The following is a 14,147-nucleotide window of genomic DNA, read 5'->3' on the forward strand; positions in this document are numbered from 1 at the left end:
AGAAATCTGAAAGCCCCCCAAAATTTCAGCATAACACGAATTGACTTGTTTTCAAATAGATTTGGTGATTTTTTTTTTTAATACAGATTTAAATTTCAGCCCTCTATTATCATGTATCCCCTTTTAGGATTTATATTTATCATCACAGCAAGCTTTCTGTAACACTCATTGGATTAGGTAAGGATCAGGTCAATCATCTTGCAAATGTGTTAATCTTCAAAAGTAGGCTATAAAAGTGCAAAACTATGAAAACAAAAATCTAGATTATGTACATATGGCTCAGCTTGTGAACAGGAAGAAAGGTAAATAGTGTACACTTTCCTGATACAAAGCACTTCATCACGATGCCAGCAGACTGATCTCAAACCAGGTCTCCCTTTTCACCTGGGAGTTAAGACTTTTCTATCGAGTAGGTGTCATGTTGCATAATGGAAACAAACAAAAAAACATCAGGATTCTTTGAGGACATTACCCTTGCTCTAATGGAGAAGGGCAGGGCAAGAAAAATTTAACAGTGCAAATTTATTTTTGAAACAGTTTTGTTAATGAAGTATTTTGTGGTCGCTAAACCCAGGTACTGCAGAATACACTCAGCCATGGACAGCAGATTAAGAGAATAGAAGTTTAAAACATCTAGTAAGCCAGCTGGTGGCTAGCCTCTCATTAAAACCCAAATTGCATGTACGCTGAGAAAAACGCTGCTGCTTCAAAACAACCAAAAATGGGAAGACAATTGAGGTCTCAAAACAGATTACCTCTCCCCTGAGTACCAGAAAACTCAACCAGCACGCACTCCTGCAAAATCCATGTGTCTGTAATTAACCTGAGTGTGTCCACAGTTAACCCAAATGCCAGACACACCAAGACTTCCAAACGCAAACCTAAAATTACCCCAAAACTTTCATTTCTTTTAAAATTGTTTCCAATATATATATAATTCACACGTACAATTTAGTGTTTATATTTTTATATATGAATTTAGGCAAATGCCAGAAAAACCCAGGAATTGTCCAACAAAAATGATTAATTTGATAGAAAACAAATTTAAGTAGAAAACAAATTTAAGTAACTCCACATACGATTTGGTATGCTTATTGAATGTGTGGCTGGCCTACAGAGGAACTGTTTCCCTGTAGATACACACACTTAAAAACCCCACAAACCATGCCATTCCCTCAGAAAAGGACTGTGGATCTGGGTCTTTCTCAGATGACATACCGAAATTTGCAGTAAAAGGGCACCAAATTCAGAATGGCTGATCTCTGTACATGCAGCACATATTCATAGGGGGTCAACGCTTCTGTTAACAATTCTGTTAAGACAACAGACTGCGGAGGATTTAACATAATACAAATCATTGAGAAATTCTTTTTTAAAAAACATACATTTTAAATGAAAGAGGACTAGTAGCAAAAACATGCTCCAAGTGATGAGCAACATTAGAGAAAAGAATACACAGTTTTAAACAAGCAGGTTTACAACATATATTTACAGTTTTACCTGAGGTGCAAGCGTTATATACTTTCTCCCCATCCCACCCCCTAGCCCAAATGATTTCTTTTCAGCAGCGCTCAAGTATGCAAAAAAACTCCACTTCTTATTTGGTCAATTCTAAAAAAAATATTATTCAGGGCAAAATAGAGATGTCCGGTCTCCATTTGTGTACAACCCAACTGTTCCAACTATAGTTTTTATTGCTATTTGGTACAAAAGTTAACAGAACAACTTTACAAAACCGTAGTGTTCTTTATATATGTACAGTACAATCACAGCTTATTTCAGTAGCTTTCACCATCTGCTTTTTCAAAAGATGAACTAATTCAATTTCATGGAGAGTACACATTTATATCCATCAAGACCTAAGGGGGGGAGGGGGAAAGGTTTAAAAATGATTAGGATAAATCTAAATACAGTTTACAAAAATCTTAAGAAAAAAAAAAGTATAATAAATAAATAGAGCTAAAGGGATCTAGAAATGCAATGGGTTCCATTTAAGCTTAAATTTTGTGACCAAAGTCTCAGGAGTCTAAATAAATAAAAGCTGCACTATTTAGGGGGGTGCTAATATATACTTAACAGTGATTTAATGAAGATGATTTAACCAAGAACCAGAATTCATATCTGACACAGTTGCCAAAGGCAACTGCCACCTATAAGAAACTCTGGAAGTTTATACCCTATGAAAGGGAAGTTCATGGCACAGAGTGTAACAATATTTGTTCAGCCAACACCTATCGAGTTGTATGGCTGAAATTCCCAGCGATGGGCCAGCCACTGAATGAAGGAGACCCCTCCTCAGCTTAGCTCGGAGTGGAAGCCTGACGCACAGGTAAGATGGGCACAAACGGGTAAGAATCACAGCTCAGACGGAACACAAACAGGGAAGCCCCAGTTCCCGGCAAACATTCTGCAGAGATGATATGTGAGCTGGTCCTGAAGTCTCAGAATGAGGTTGTTTGGCAAAGAGGGTGCAGGAAGGATGTTCCCGGGGAGAGAGAAATGCAAGCAGAGTAGCCCAGAGGCTGCAGGAAGAGGCCGGGGCTGGATAAACAGGACAGTTCCCATCTGCTGTTACATGCGGTGCAAATAATCTATTGCTTACAACCTATAAATTTTCTGTTTTCAGGTTTTAAGGCAGAGTGGATTTAATCTCATTCCTGTGATGACACCAATCTCACACCACTGGCATCACCTGAGCGGGAGAGAAGGCTGTAGAGCTGCAGAGGCTGATGGGCCCCATGTGTCCCAGTGAAAACAGAAGGAGAAATTCTGCCCTAGTCCATGAGTCTTTATCTCTGTACCTAGATCTAGCAGGCACTCAGTCAAGAGTCTGCTCCATGGGGATATGGTGGTGGTTTGACAGGACAACAGTTATCTGGGAGGGAACTAGATCGGTCCATGAGCCCCAATCTTTCCATTCAACTTATTGCTAAAAGCGTCCTAGTGTGACTCTCACACAGACATCATGCCCTCTGCCCAAACTTGGAAGTAACTAAACTAACACGTGTACAACTCCAAGAACACTGAGGCTTTGGGGTAGCTACCGTTAGATACATTTGCCATGTGAACCAAAAAGTCGAAATAAACCTACTTGCTCTGTCCCACTCCCCTCCCCCAACAGATAAGGATTTATAAAGGCTTTGAACAAGCTCTGTGCAGACCTACTACCAAAAGTAGGCAGAGTAAGGCGCTGGGCAAGTTACATAATCCAAGTCTCAGTCTCCACATCTGTAAAGTGGGCACAGGACCTCCTAACCCAGGGATCGGCAAACTTTTTCTGTAAAGGGCCAGACAGTTAATATTCTCAGCTTTGCAGGCCACGAAGTCCCTATCACAACTACCCACCTCTGCTGCTGTGGCACCAAGCAGTCACAGACAATACGTAAAGGAATGGATGTGGCTGTGTGCCAATAAAACTTTAATGACAAAAACAGGTGGCAGGCAGTTGGCTAACCCCTGACCTGATGCTGTAAGAAGGATTAAATGAGCTGATGGCGATAAAACACTTCACTCAACGCCTGGCATGAAACAAATGCTTAGTAACTTCCAGTTGCTATTGTTGTTTTTACCATTATCATCGCCGCTGATATGCAGAGACCAGGAGGACTCTGCTTTAAGACACTTCAAAAGTCAAATTCAAAGCAATTTTACTTTTTATTATTATACTGGATAAGCTAGATGGTTTATTTTCAATTAAGTAAAATCAACACATTATATGTGCTCACCTTTCATCCCTAAAGTAGGGAATCAAGTTTTTTTGTCATTTGGTCGATAATGTGCGTTCCCAATAAAACTCTCATAGTTCCTCTTCTGTAGCATGCTGCTAGATAAGTGTTGATAGGACACAGGCCTTTTTCCTGATTGAAAAAAAAAAAAAGCATAAAAGGGCATTTAGAATTAAGTTCCACAGTTAGGTAAAATGTGTGGGATGTTAGAAGTCAATTTTCAAAATTCCTAACTGATAATGTGACCAGAACACATAAGATGCATACATGTTATAAAGTTATTTACAAGGTGAAATGTTTTTAAATGCCATGAGGATATTTCTTAGCACAGAATTTTAAGTCACTAAAGCTAAAATTATCTAAGTGCTAGGTGGTCATCAGTAAAAATTAAAAAGCTAAAAGGAAACAGCAGCATAAGGATTTTAAACCTTTGTGTATCATGAACCAAAACTGTGTGGAGGAGGAGGGAAAAAAAGACTGATTTACTTGCAACACAGAGCCTTTTCTCTTCAAGTAAAGACAGTTATGACTCATGTCCATTTTAAGTGCTGAGGAGGGGAAAAAAAGGGACGCTTCTAATCAAAAGGCTGCAAAAATTATCTCTTCATCAGAATTTTTATAAAAGTCACTGGACTGTATGAAAGCAATTGTTTAATCTGCTGTCCCTACCAGATCAACTGGCATCAAGCCATCCTTGATAGAGCATTGTCACCACACAGAATCTTTAATTTGAAATAAATACAAACTGAGAGGTTCAAAATGGATTTGTCCCTTTAGGACGGACAAACCTGCAGAGTTTATATCCGACAAAAGAAGGCATGGTGGTTTCATCACGTTTTCCAAGGGGGACAGGTCCCCACGACACTCTGATCTACTTTTTTGCAGGCACAGGTATGTGTCAGACACCTCTATGAAACTGTCATGAGTTAGCAAGGGCATTAAAGACATCGAAGTATCTATGAGCATAATGGACAATACGGGGAAAAACTGTGCTTTCTACAATTCACTTAAATATTTAACAAAGGCTAAAGAAGGCAGTACAGTTCTGTAAGTCTGAACAATCAAGCTGTTCAAAAGATGGTTTAACCAGCAGTTCTTAGCCTTCTGCTCTGGTGGATCAAGGGTCCTCATGGGTATTTACTGAGCACCCCTGGCACCGCCCTGTGCTGGGCACCTGACAGGGCTGCGTATCAAAGTTATATAAAACGCATTTTCTGCCCTGAGTGAGTTCACAGTCTAGTAGGGGTGGTGAGACATGGACAGAAGTACCCCACCTCCGGGCTCCCACCCCCCAGGCTGGGCTGGAGCGCTGGACGCAACACACACGTGCAAAGGAGAAAACTAGACCGTGATGAAGTCAGGTGAGCAGACGTTAAGTGACACCTGACATCAGACTCCTGGGTCCTCAAGCGCTTTTCACCATCCTCCCAACCAGGGAGAAAATTAAATTAAAAGAGCGAAATGAAACACTGGGGAATAAGCTTTCATCCTGTAGGGCTGAGCTTGGGGGCCCCGAACCACTGCCCGGTCTCGGAACGTCTCGCCCTCCCGGAAGCCCCCACCTCCAGGACACCCACCTTCCAGCGCCGACCCAGCCGCGGGGCCCGCGGGGCCGCAGGGGAACAGGGTTCCAGCCGCAGCAAAGGGCTTCTGCGCGGGCAGCACTGCCGTGTCCGCCTCGCCGGTGGCCAGGAAGCGGGGCCGCGCAGGCAGCGCGGTGGGAGGAGGGCACGCGCACTCGGGAGGCAGCAGCGACGTGAGGCCGCGCACCACATGGAACTTGGGGAGGTCGAAGGGCCGCCGGTAGTGGGGGCCGGGTTGATCGCCATCGAGGGCCGGCGCCCCGACCCTTGGCCGCTTGGGGACTGGCTCGTCCGGCTCGGCGCCGGCGCCGCGGCCACAGAAGTAGTCCCGGGCCTGCGGCGCCCAGAGGCCGTCATTCCTGGGGGTGTGGTCGCTGCAGCCATTGAGGGCGCCGCCCGGGGCGGGCTGGGCCGCGGCCCCGGCAGAAGGCTGAGGCTTGGGCTTGGGCTCCAGCCGCTTGGCTTTATCCGCGGCCGGGGCCGGGGTTGCGCTGGCTTTGGCGAACATCTCGGAAGGCGGCTGCCGGGCCGCGGCCCCCAGCCCCCCGAGGCTCTGTGGCGGCCGGTGGGACTTCAGGTTGCTGGGGGCTAAAGTGCTGGAGTCAATCCCTGAAGTCAGAGGGGCTTTGCCGGGCCCCGGGGGGGTGGGCTTCGCTTTCTCGGACGGCAGGGGTCTGGGCTGCGCTGGGAAGGCGGGCCTGGGCTTGGGCTTGTAGGGATTCGACAGGGGAGGCACATCTTTCCCCAGTAAAGCTGGGGGGCATCCGGTCCGTCGACTTCGAAGCAGAGACTTGTTCCGACAGTTTCTGTGGCTGTCTGGGTTGTACTTATGCTCCAGTCTCTGGTGCATCGTTAGAACCTCTGGATAAAATGTCTTGAAGGTGCAGAACGGGCAGGTGGTACTCGTGGTCACACTTTTACCCAAAGAAGCTGCCGGGCAGCAGTGGGAAGCCCCGAGGGATAAGTTTAAGGGCTTTTCCTGACAGCTGGCATCGACCTCCGCTTTCTTCTCTCTGTGGCCGACCTGGACGTGATGGGCCGCCCGGCCGTCTGGGTGAGGGGCCACGTCCACTTCTGTTCTGCAGGTGAGGTTGTGTGCCTGAGGTTCAACTGCTGATCTCTTTTTTAACACGTCCAAATAAGCAGGGGCAGGATTTTTGCTCAGTTTATCGACACTGTCATCAGCTGCGTTTTTACTGAAATCCTGAGTATCTTTGTGTACTGCTAAGAGGACAGCACTGCCCAGAATGTTCTGAAAGGCAGGGGCCATCCCCTTCAGTTGCTTTGCAGGTGAGCTGCCTTTAACATCTTTGGCACCATCAAAACATCTCTTCTGATTTTTGGTTTGCGCGCTGTCAGCGGTTAGAAGTGCCTCTTCCGTCTCCTGGTTTTTCCCCTCGTTCCTGACTTCAGCAGCAGCCTCGGTCTGCTTGTCCTTGTGATGTCTCTCCAGGTGATACCGCAGAGAGGTCTTCTGGGCTGCAGCATAGTCACAAAATTCACATTTGTATGGTTTTTCACCTAAAACAAGAAATGTCACTCTATTACAGAAGTTTATGAAAGGCATCGAAACGAATAAGACAGAGAAAATGGGGTCCTTTCCTTTTCCCTTCTTGTCTATTAATCTTCACATCCAGGATCTGTCATGAGTTGTTTGCTTCATCGCCCTTTCTACCCCAAATATTTGAAAACGTGAACACGTCTTTACTTTAAAAAATTAAAAAGCACACTTTAAAATTATCTCATTTATTTAATCTTCATAACAGCCCTATGGGAGTGAATATTATCCCACTTCTACAGCTAAGAAAATGGGTGCGCAGGAGTTAAGTAATTTGCCTAAGGTTGTACGCCGGTGAGCAGAAGATGTGCAAATTCAAGCCCACACAGCCTCCTAAACCATTATGTTACAGCTGCTTCTACAACCGAAAGAAAAGATTACTGGGAATTCCCTGGCGGTCCAGTGGTTAGGACTCTGCGCTTTCACCGCCAAGGGCGCATGTTCAATCCCTGGTCGGGGAACTAAGATCCCACAAGACGTGTGGCACGGCCCAAAAATAATTAATTAATTAAAATAAACTTAAAAATAAATAAATGATTGTTAAACATATTCACTGCATTCTAAATCATAAAAATTAATGCGAAAGAGCTGTGGCATTAAAAAATGTTAAAGAGGTTTTAATAAGATGAGAGTTAGGATAAAGGAGAAATTAACTTCACAACAAGAACAGTTCAAGTTACAATGACACTAAAGGAATCAAAATGACAGCTACAATCAACAGACTACACATATATCCTTAAGCTAGTCCAAGGATCTAGCAGAATATCTGAACAACAACAAAAAAAATCAGACACAGAACTACATCATAATCCTCTCAACTAATACATGCTGTAAACAAATCTAAGAAGTTCCTTACCTGTATGTGTTCTGAGATGAATATTGAGGTAATAATTTGAACGGAAAAACTTTCCACAATAACTACATTCTCTTGAGGATGTAAGATGCTTTATTTTTCCTCCATCATCATTTTTATCTTAAAACAGAAACAAAAATAATTCATGTAAGAAGATGGCGCAAGTATGTGAACAGGGCGAGCTGACTTAAAGATTCTTGATAGAAACATTTTTGGAAAGTATAAAATAATTTTTATATTAGGTATTGGCTAAAAACATGCCAAATGTTGCTTTGAGGTTACCTGCAGTATTAAAGCAAGTGTGCATCAGTTTTTTTTCTGAGCACAGCAGAGTTCACTGTTAAAGATTCAGTTCTTCATCTACCTCGATCACAGGACCATTTAATAGACTGAAACCAATGGGCAGCTGTCCGCTCTCCCAACAAGTCTGAGACACGCAGAACCTGGCAAACTCAAGCTGGACCTGCACACAGGCTGGAATAACCAGATTCTTCAGCATAAGTAATTTAGAAAACCGAGCCAATACAAATCACCGACTTTCCCAACCACCAGAGAAAAAGCTTTTTATCTTAAGCTTAAGCAAATTACCACTAGAGGGCAGTGAGCACAACTTAATCTTTACAGAAAATAAAAAAGCTTGGCCCTGGGCAAACACCTAGGAAAGTTTGTCAAAATTTAGAAACGTTTTTGGAAAGCAGGTTGTATTACCCACAAGCACTCACACGGGCTAAATGTACCTGACAACTCAAAATCTGTCCCCAAATGACCCGGGGTTGAACTTTAAACTTCACTCTCTGCGGCCTGATCAGGACAGGGGAGTAAATGAAGGTCCTGGGGGGGCCACTAATGAGAGGAGGACACAGCAGCCCTCCCAGACAGTTGTGCTGCAGTTAAAGTACCGGCTTGCCATATATGGGCATAAGTTTAGATGAACCTCCTCTTATATTATTAAATTATGTCATATTACATACATCACAATATGACTACAACATAAGTCGGGTCATCTCTTTAAATTTAGCATAACTTGTCCTTTTGCCTTGAAAAACTGTAATTCCCTACTAAATGGCCTCTTCCTGGCTCCTTCCACATTCTGCAGTCTAGATTATAGATTTCACTGATTTTAAAAAGCAAGTTATAAGTAAACCACAGTGAGCCTCCAGGTACAATAAAGACAGGACTATATAGGGAATTCCCTGGTGGTCCAGTAGTTAGGACTCCACATTTTCACTGCCGAGGGCCCAGGTTCAATCCCTAGTCGGGGAACGAGGCACGGCCAAAAAAAAAAGACAGGACTATAAAATCTCTGTCACCCCTAAACTTCCCTGAAGACAATGTAGCCACCTCTAAACCTCCGGACACTCTAAGACAGCAGAGACAAACCTTGATCTAAAAAGGTGTCATGAAGACTTTTAAAAATAATTTACATGAACTATTATTAAAGCTATTTATAGCTTAAAGTTGAAAACAATAAAGATAAATTATTTACTCTGCTTTTTGATCTTAAAAGTAAATCTAAAGAAAGCCAGGCTGATAGTACATAACAATAAAATAAATCTAGACTAGAAGACCACATCATAATATTAATTCATGAAAGTCCCTTCCCTAACGTGGAATGCCCTGACAATCACACCCAACTCTGTAGCTGGGCTTGCACCTCACTGCAATTTCCTACTTCCAGCTATGTGTCAGGATTTCCGGTATGTTGCATCATATCCCAAACGTTGTGAAACGCCTTTATTCTAACACAAAGGGCATGAAACGTCCACATCTACCTGGTTCCTGCTCCTTCAGCACCACCTGTGATTTTGCTTGTGCTGCCCTTTAAAGGACTTTTTATAAATAGGCAGTTGAAATCATCCTTGGGAGGTGGAAGACAAGGGTCAATGAACCAATTTTGTAAACAGGGAAATCAGGGCAAAGAAAGGTTAAGCAACACGAAATGGGTCACAGAACAAGGCAGTGGTAGAACCAGACTCAACGCAAGCCTTGGCGCTCCCAACTATCATGGGCTATTCTATCTGCCTGCCGACTGGGCCCAAGTTTTCCACCCAGTTCTGCCCACACCACCTACTGGCAGAATGTGACTGGCTAGCTCACTTCTTTCAGGGCACCGGGGCATCTATCTCACAGGCCTAATTACCTCCCCATGACTGCAGGCCCACGAACAGCACTGCCACTAAGAGGAATCACTTAGAAAACTGGAGGGCTGGTTTAAAGTCACGTTTATGATGTCATTAAGACACCATAATGCGATTTCTAGATTTCTGAAAAAATGAAGATTGTAAGCATGCTAAATGCTAGTTTCCTGTCTCCCAGGAAACTCTAAACATGCTAAATATTTGATATGAAAACTGCTGCTCTCACACCCATCCTGTGATCAGAAAAAGAACTGGGCACCAGCTTCAGAGAAGATGTATTATCTGGTCACATTCACCCTGGATCTCACACACGGGGTTCTTAAGAGACATCAACACACAGTCAAGTTACAATGCAAGAGGCCAGCATATGTTTAAACCCAAGACCAGTCTGTAAACGATACCGTTTCTCTAAGACTAATTCATGATCTCATCATTCCTGTGTTGATTATGCAGGGGTTTATTCAGTGTTCTCCAGCAGCAGAATCCTCTATTCAAACAAAATATTATTAAATGGGTAGAGAAGCTGAACCTGAACCTGAACCACAGGTGGAATCCTCTGCCCTAGATGATGCCCACTGGGACTCAAGAGATAGGTCAACAGGCCCTCAGAGATGGCTTCCGTTTCTCATAAATGCCATCAGTACATTAGAATTTTGACTGAGCAAGTGAGATCGTTACATCATCTTTGGTGTGTTCACATTCTCTTTACTTTACAAATTGTTTCAGTGAATGAGCTGACTGTGAATGAATACTTGCCCCCAGACACAAAGGATAGGGGACCAGGCAGCACCAAATGGCCTAATACTCTTTCTCTGATTGACAACCATTCCCAGTACTGATCTGTGCCCACAGATATCCGTTTGGAATAAACGTGTGAAAGCTGGCCCTCGATAGAAAGGGAAGTGCACTGCATATAAGGATAACTTGTTTTTATAGATTAAGATCAGAAATGCTGGGAAACTGTAAGGGAAGGCCAGCATCTCTCAACTCTGACACTACTGGTATGGGGGGCGGGGGTGGGGGCCCCTGCCCTGTGCCTGGGAGGATGTGTAGTGCATCCCAGGCCTCCACTCACTGGGTGCCAGCAGCACACACACCAACAGAGTGGTGACAACCAAAACTGTCTCCAGACAGTGCCAGATGTCCACTGGGGGCAAAATCGCCCCAGCAAAGCAGCGCCGATGCACGAGGTAAAATCATGTGTGTCCTGGGACTTCCCTGGTGGCGCAGTGGTTAAGAATCCGCCTGCCAATGCAGGGGACACGGGTTCGAGCCCTGGTCCAGGAAGATCCCACATGCCGCGGAACAGCTAAGCCCGCGAACCACAACTCCTGAGCCCGCGCGCCTAGAGCCCGTGCTCCGCAACGAGAGAAGCCACCGTGATGAGAAGCCCGCGCACCGCAACCAAGAGTAGCCTCTGCTCGCCCAACTAGAGAAAGCCCGTGCGCAGCAACGAAGACCCAATGAAGATCCAACGCAGCCAAAAATTAATTAATTAATTAACGAAAAAGATTGGCTTAAAAAAAATAAAATAATGTGTGTCTCTTGCTAGCAAAGTATGAAATCACATCACTTTTAGAACAGTAAGAAACCTCGATAAGCCTTTTAACTCCACCCTATTGTTACAGAAATGAGAAAGTGAAGGCCCCGAGAGGCTAAGGGACTTACAACAGGGGGATGACACCAGAAACAGCCGGAACTCAAACCCACCTCCCCACCCTGATAACCGGCTAGTGTCCTCTGGCACCAAGCAGAGGAGGGACAGTGCACCACCCAGCAGCTTACCCAGGTGGAGCCCTTCTGGAAGCCCATCCTCGGACCCGTCTTCAGAGCCACCTTCTCGATCGACGGCTCCGTTCTCCTCCAGGGTGGGGGGCAGGTCTGGAGAACAGGTGCTCGGCTGCCTGCCGTCCACTGACATGGGCGGCGACTCGGCATCGGCCCTGCGGTCCTTCTTGTGTACCCGGGAGTGCAGGACCAGCTGGTGGTAGGTTCTGAAGGCTTTGCCACACTCGGAGCAATGCGTCGGCTTCTCTTTGTTACTGGCTAACTTGGGGTCTGCGTCCACGGAAGGCACTTCACCGGCAGGGTGTCTGGGCTTCTCCTTATCTTGTGAGAGACCTGGACAACCGCTTTTACTTGTCTTGGACTTTCCAGAACCTTCGGGATGGCTTTTATTCGCGTTCCAAATTTCCCCCAGCTCTTCTTTGTCTGAACAGGACTCATCGTTGTCGGTGCTCCCCTCCTGGCCCGGCTGCTCCTTCACCTCTCGGCACACGGCGACCTTCCCTTTGGTGGCCAGCTGCCAGGCTTGGTAGGTGGTGAATGGGTCCAGCTGAGGTATCCATTTGGCCGGCTTCTTCGCGATCTCAGGGTGAGACCTGGGTCTTAGGTTTAAGAACTGCAGCAACTCTTCCCCCGGAGATGGCATTCCCTCCTGCTGCGTGTCTGTCTGTGAGCTGCAGGTACCGGAAGCAGTGTCTTTGGTGTGCATCTTCCTGTGATCAATGAGACTTTCTTTATTTGGAAACAGAAAGCCACAAACCATGCAGATCTTGTAAGGAGATGAGACGCTCTCAGCCGCGTGCTCCTGCACCACCTCGTTGATGGTCACCGGGCTCTCCAGGCCTGGCTGCGGTCTGCTCTTGGCCCCCGATTTGCCAGTGTGCGTTCGCATGTGATTCTTCAGAAACCAGGGCTCCTTGAATCTTCTGCCACACACATTACACCCGTAAGTGAAAGAGTCCTTGTGTTTCTTCATGTGGATCTCAACGTCGAAGGCGGCTCGAAATGTCTGCCCACACACCTCACAGCTAAGTTCTTCGTTTTCCTTGCAATTCTTATCCTTTGGAGGTTCTGTTCTCACCTGAACTTTATCAAGAGGACTCAGATACTCTGCTTCAACACGTAGAACGGCGGGTTCACAGAGGATAGGCCGATGTTGCATTAAGACATGTTTATTGAGGTCTTCCGAATGTGTGAAGGTCTGACTGCAAAACATGCAGTCCAAGGGCATATACCCTTCTATTTGGATTATGTTTTTCTCCTGCGTGGCTCTGAAAGGAACAGCGGCGGTCCCTTTTATTGTCATGGCATCATCGATCTCCATTTGGGTGCCAAGAGAATTGCCAATAACTTCTGGTCCATCCATATACATCAAGAGGGATTGAGTTGGCATGTTTCCTGTCTCTTGAGGATTGTATATAAAATTAGAATCTGGGTGAGGAATCTCTGGAGTTGGAATAAGGCCACTTGTAAAGACTTGTCACTCACACGCCCAGCAGCCCGAGGCTTCAAAACTAGAGCAAGTACGTTATGAAAATTCAAAAGAAAGCGTATATTCCTCTGACTTCTTATCTTCAGAAGTCTCAGGAAGCTTAGTGATAAAAACAATCACTGGATCTTTCCACAAACCAGGCAGACTCCCCAGTGCTTGGATTCAGAGATGAGTCAGCACAAAGCATTAGTTCTCTTTGTCTTCATGAAGTGAGTGATTCAGTTGAGCAAGAAGTCAATTCCAGCAACCTGGAGACAAGGGATTTCCAAAACCTAGAGGAAAAAAAAATAGAAACAGCTATAGCTCCAGTCAGAGAAAAGAGAAAGCTGGCCGATGACTCACAGTGGTCCTTCCCACGAAGCACAGAATGTACCTAATTCAGCTGCTTCACTTTTAACTAATACAGCGCATCCTGTTAAAGTGCTCGTTAATTAAATCATTAGCATTTTATCCAGTCAGTACCCTTATCAAACTGCCAGAAATTCATGCAGTTAAACTGAAAACGTGGTGCTTTAATGATTTACATCTAAAATGTAAAGTTTCAAGACAGAAATTGTCAATTTCAGCTGAGTATGTTTTAACTGCCATTAAAATGCACATGTGTATCCTTACAAACAACCTGTATAAGTATAGAGACTGTAAGAATTGTAAAAAATAACAATAAAAGCACTTTAGGTAAAATTTCAAAAGCCAGAGTTTCAAACTGTCTTACAGACAAAACATACAAGAAACACAAATGCCTGAAAGCACACTCAAAGATTACCCATACATAAGTCAACAACATAATCATAAGAAAACGGGACCCTTTCCTAAAATCCCCATTCAAGAAACACACCTCAGAACCGTTGCTCCTCCTGGCAAAGCAGAACCTTGATATTGATGTATTTTGGTTCACTGGATATTCTGGCCTTCATTCCACTGCCCAAATCCCAGTTTGCTTTTAACAGCGTCAGCTTCCTTGTCCAAACAACAAATATACACAAAGCTACTCTGTGAATGTACACATTTAAAAT

General features: G+C 44.8%; 1 protein-coding gene across 1 annotated transcript; it reads right to left on the bottom strand.

The window, feature by feature from the left end:
• Positions 1 to 3,747: 3,747 nt before the first annotated feature.
• ZNF217 (zinc finger protein 217) lies at positions 3,748 to 13,038 on the bottom strand. The gene is made up of 4 exons (XM_007457600.1): positions 11,643 to 13,038; positions 7,723 to 7,839; positions 5,303 to 6,829; positions 3,748 to 3,857 (listed from the first exon to the last, which is right to left on the bottom strand). The coding sequence occupies exons 1-4, from the start codon at positions 13,033 to 13,035 to the stop codon at positions 3,748 to 3,750; spliced, it is 3,147 nt and encodes a 1,048-aa protein (XP_007457662.1). The 5' UTR covers positions 13,036 to 13,038.
• Positions 13,039 to 14,147: the final 1,109 nt, after the last annotated feature.

Source organism: Lipotes vexillifer, unplaced genomic scaffold (genome assembly GCF_000442215.2).
Source record: "Lipotes vexillifer unplaced genomic scaffold, Lipotes_vexillifer_v1.1 scaffold1186, whole genome shotgun sequence".
NCBI lineage: Eukaryota > Metazoa > Chordata > Mammalia > Artiodactyla > Lipotidae > Lipotes > Lipotes vexillifer.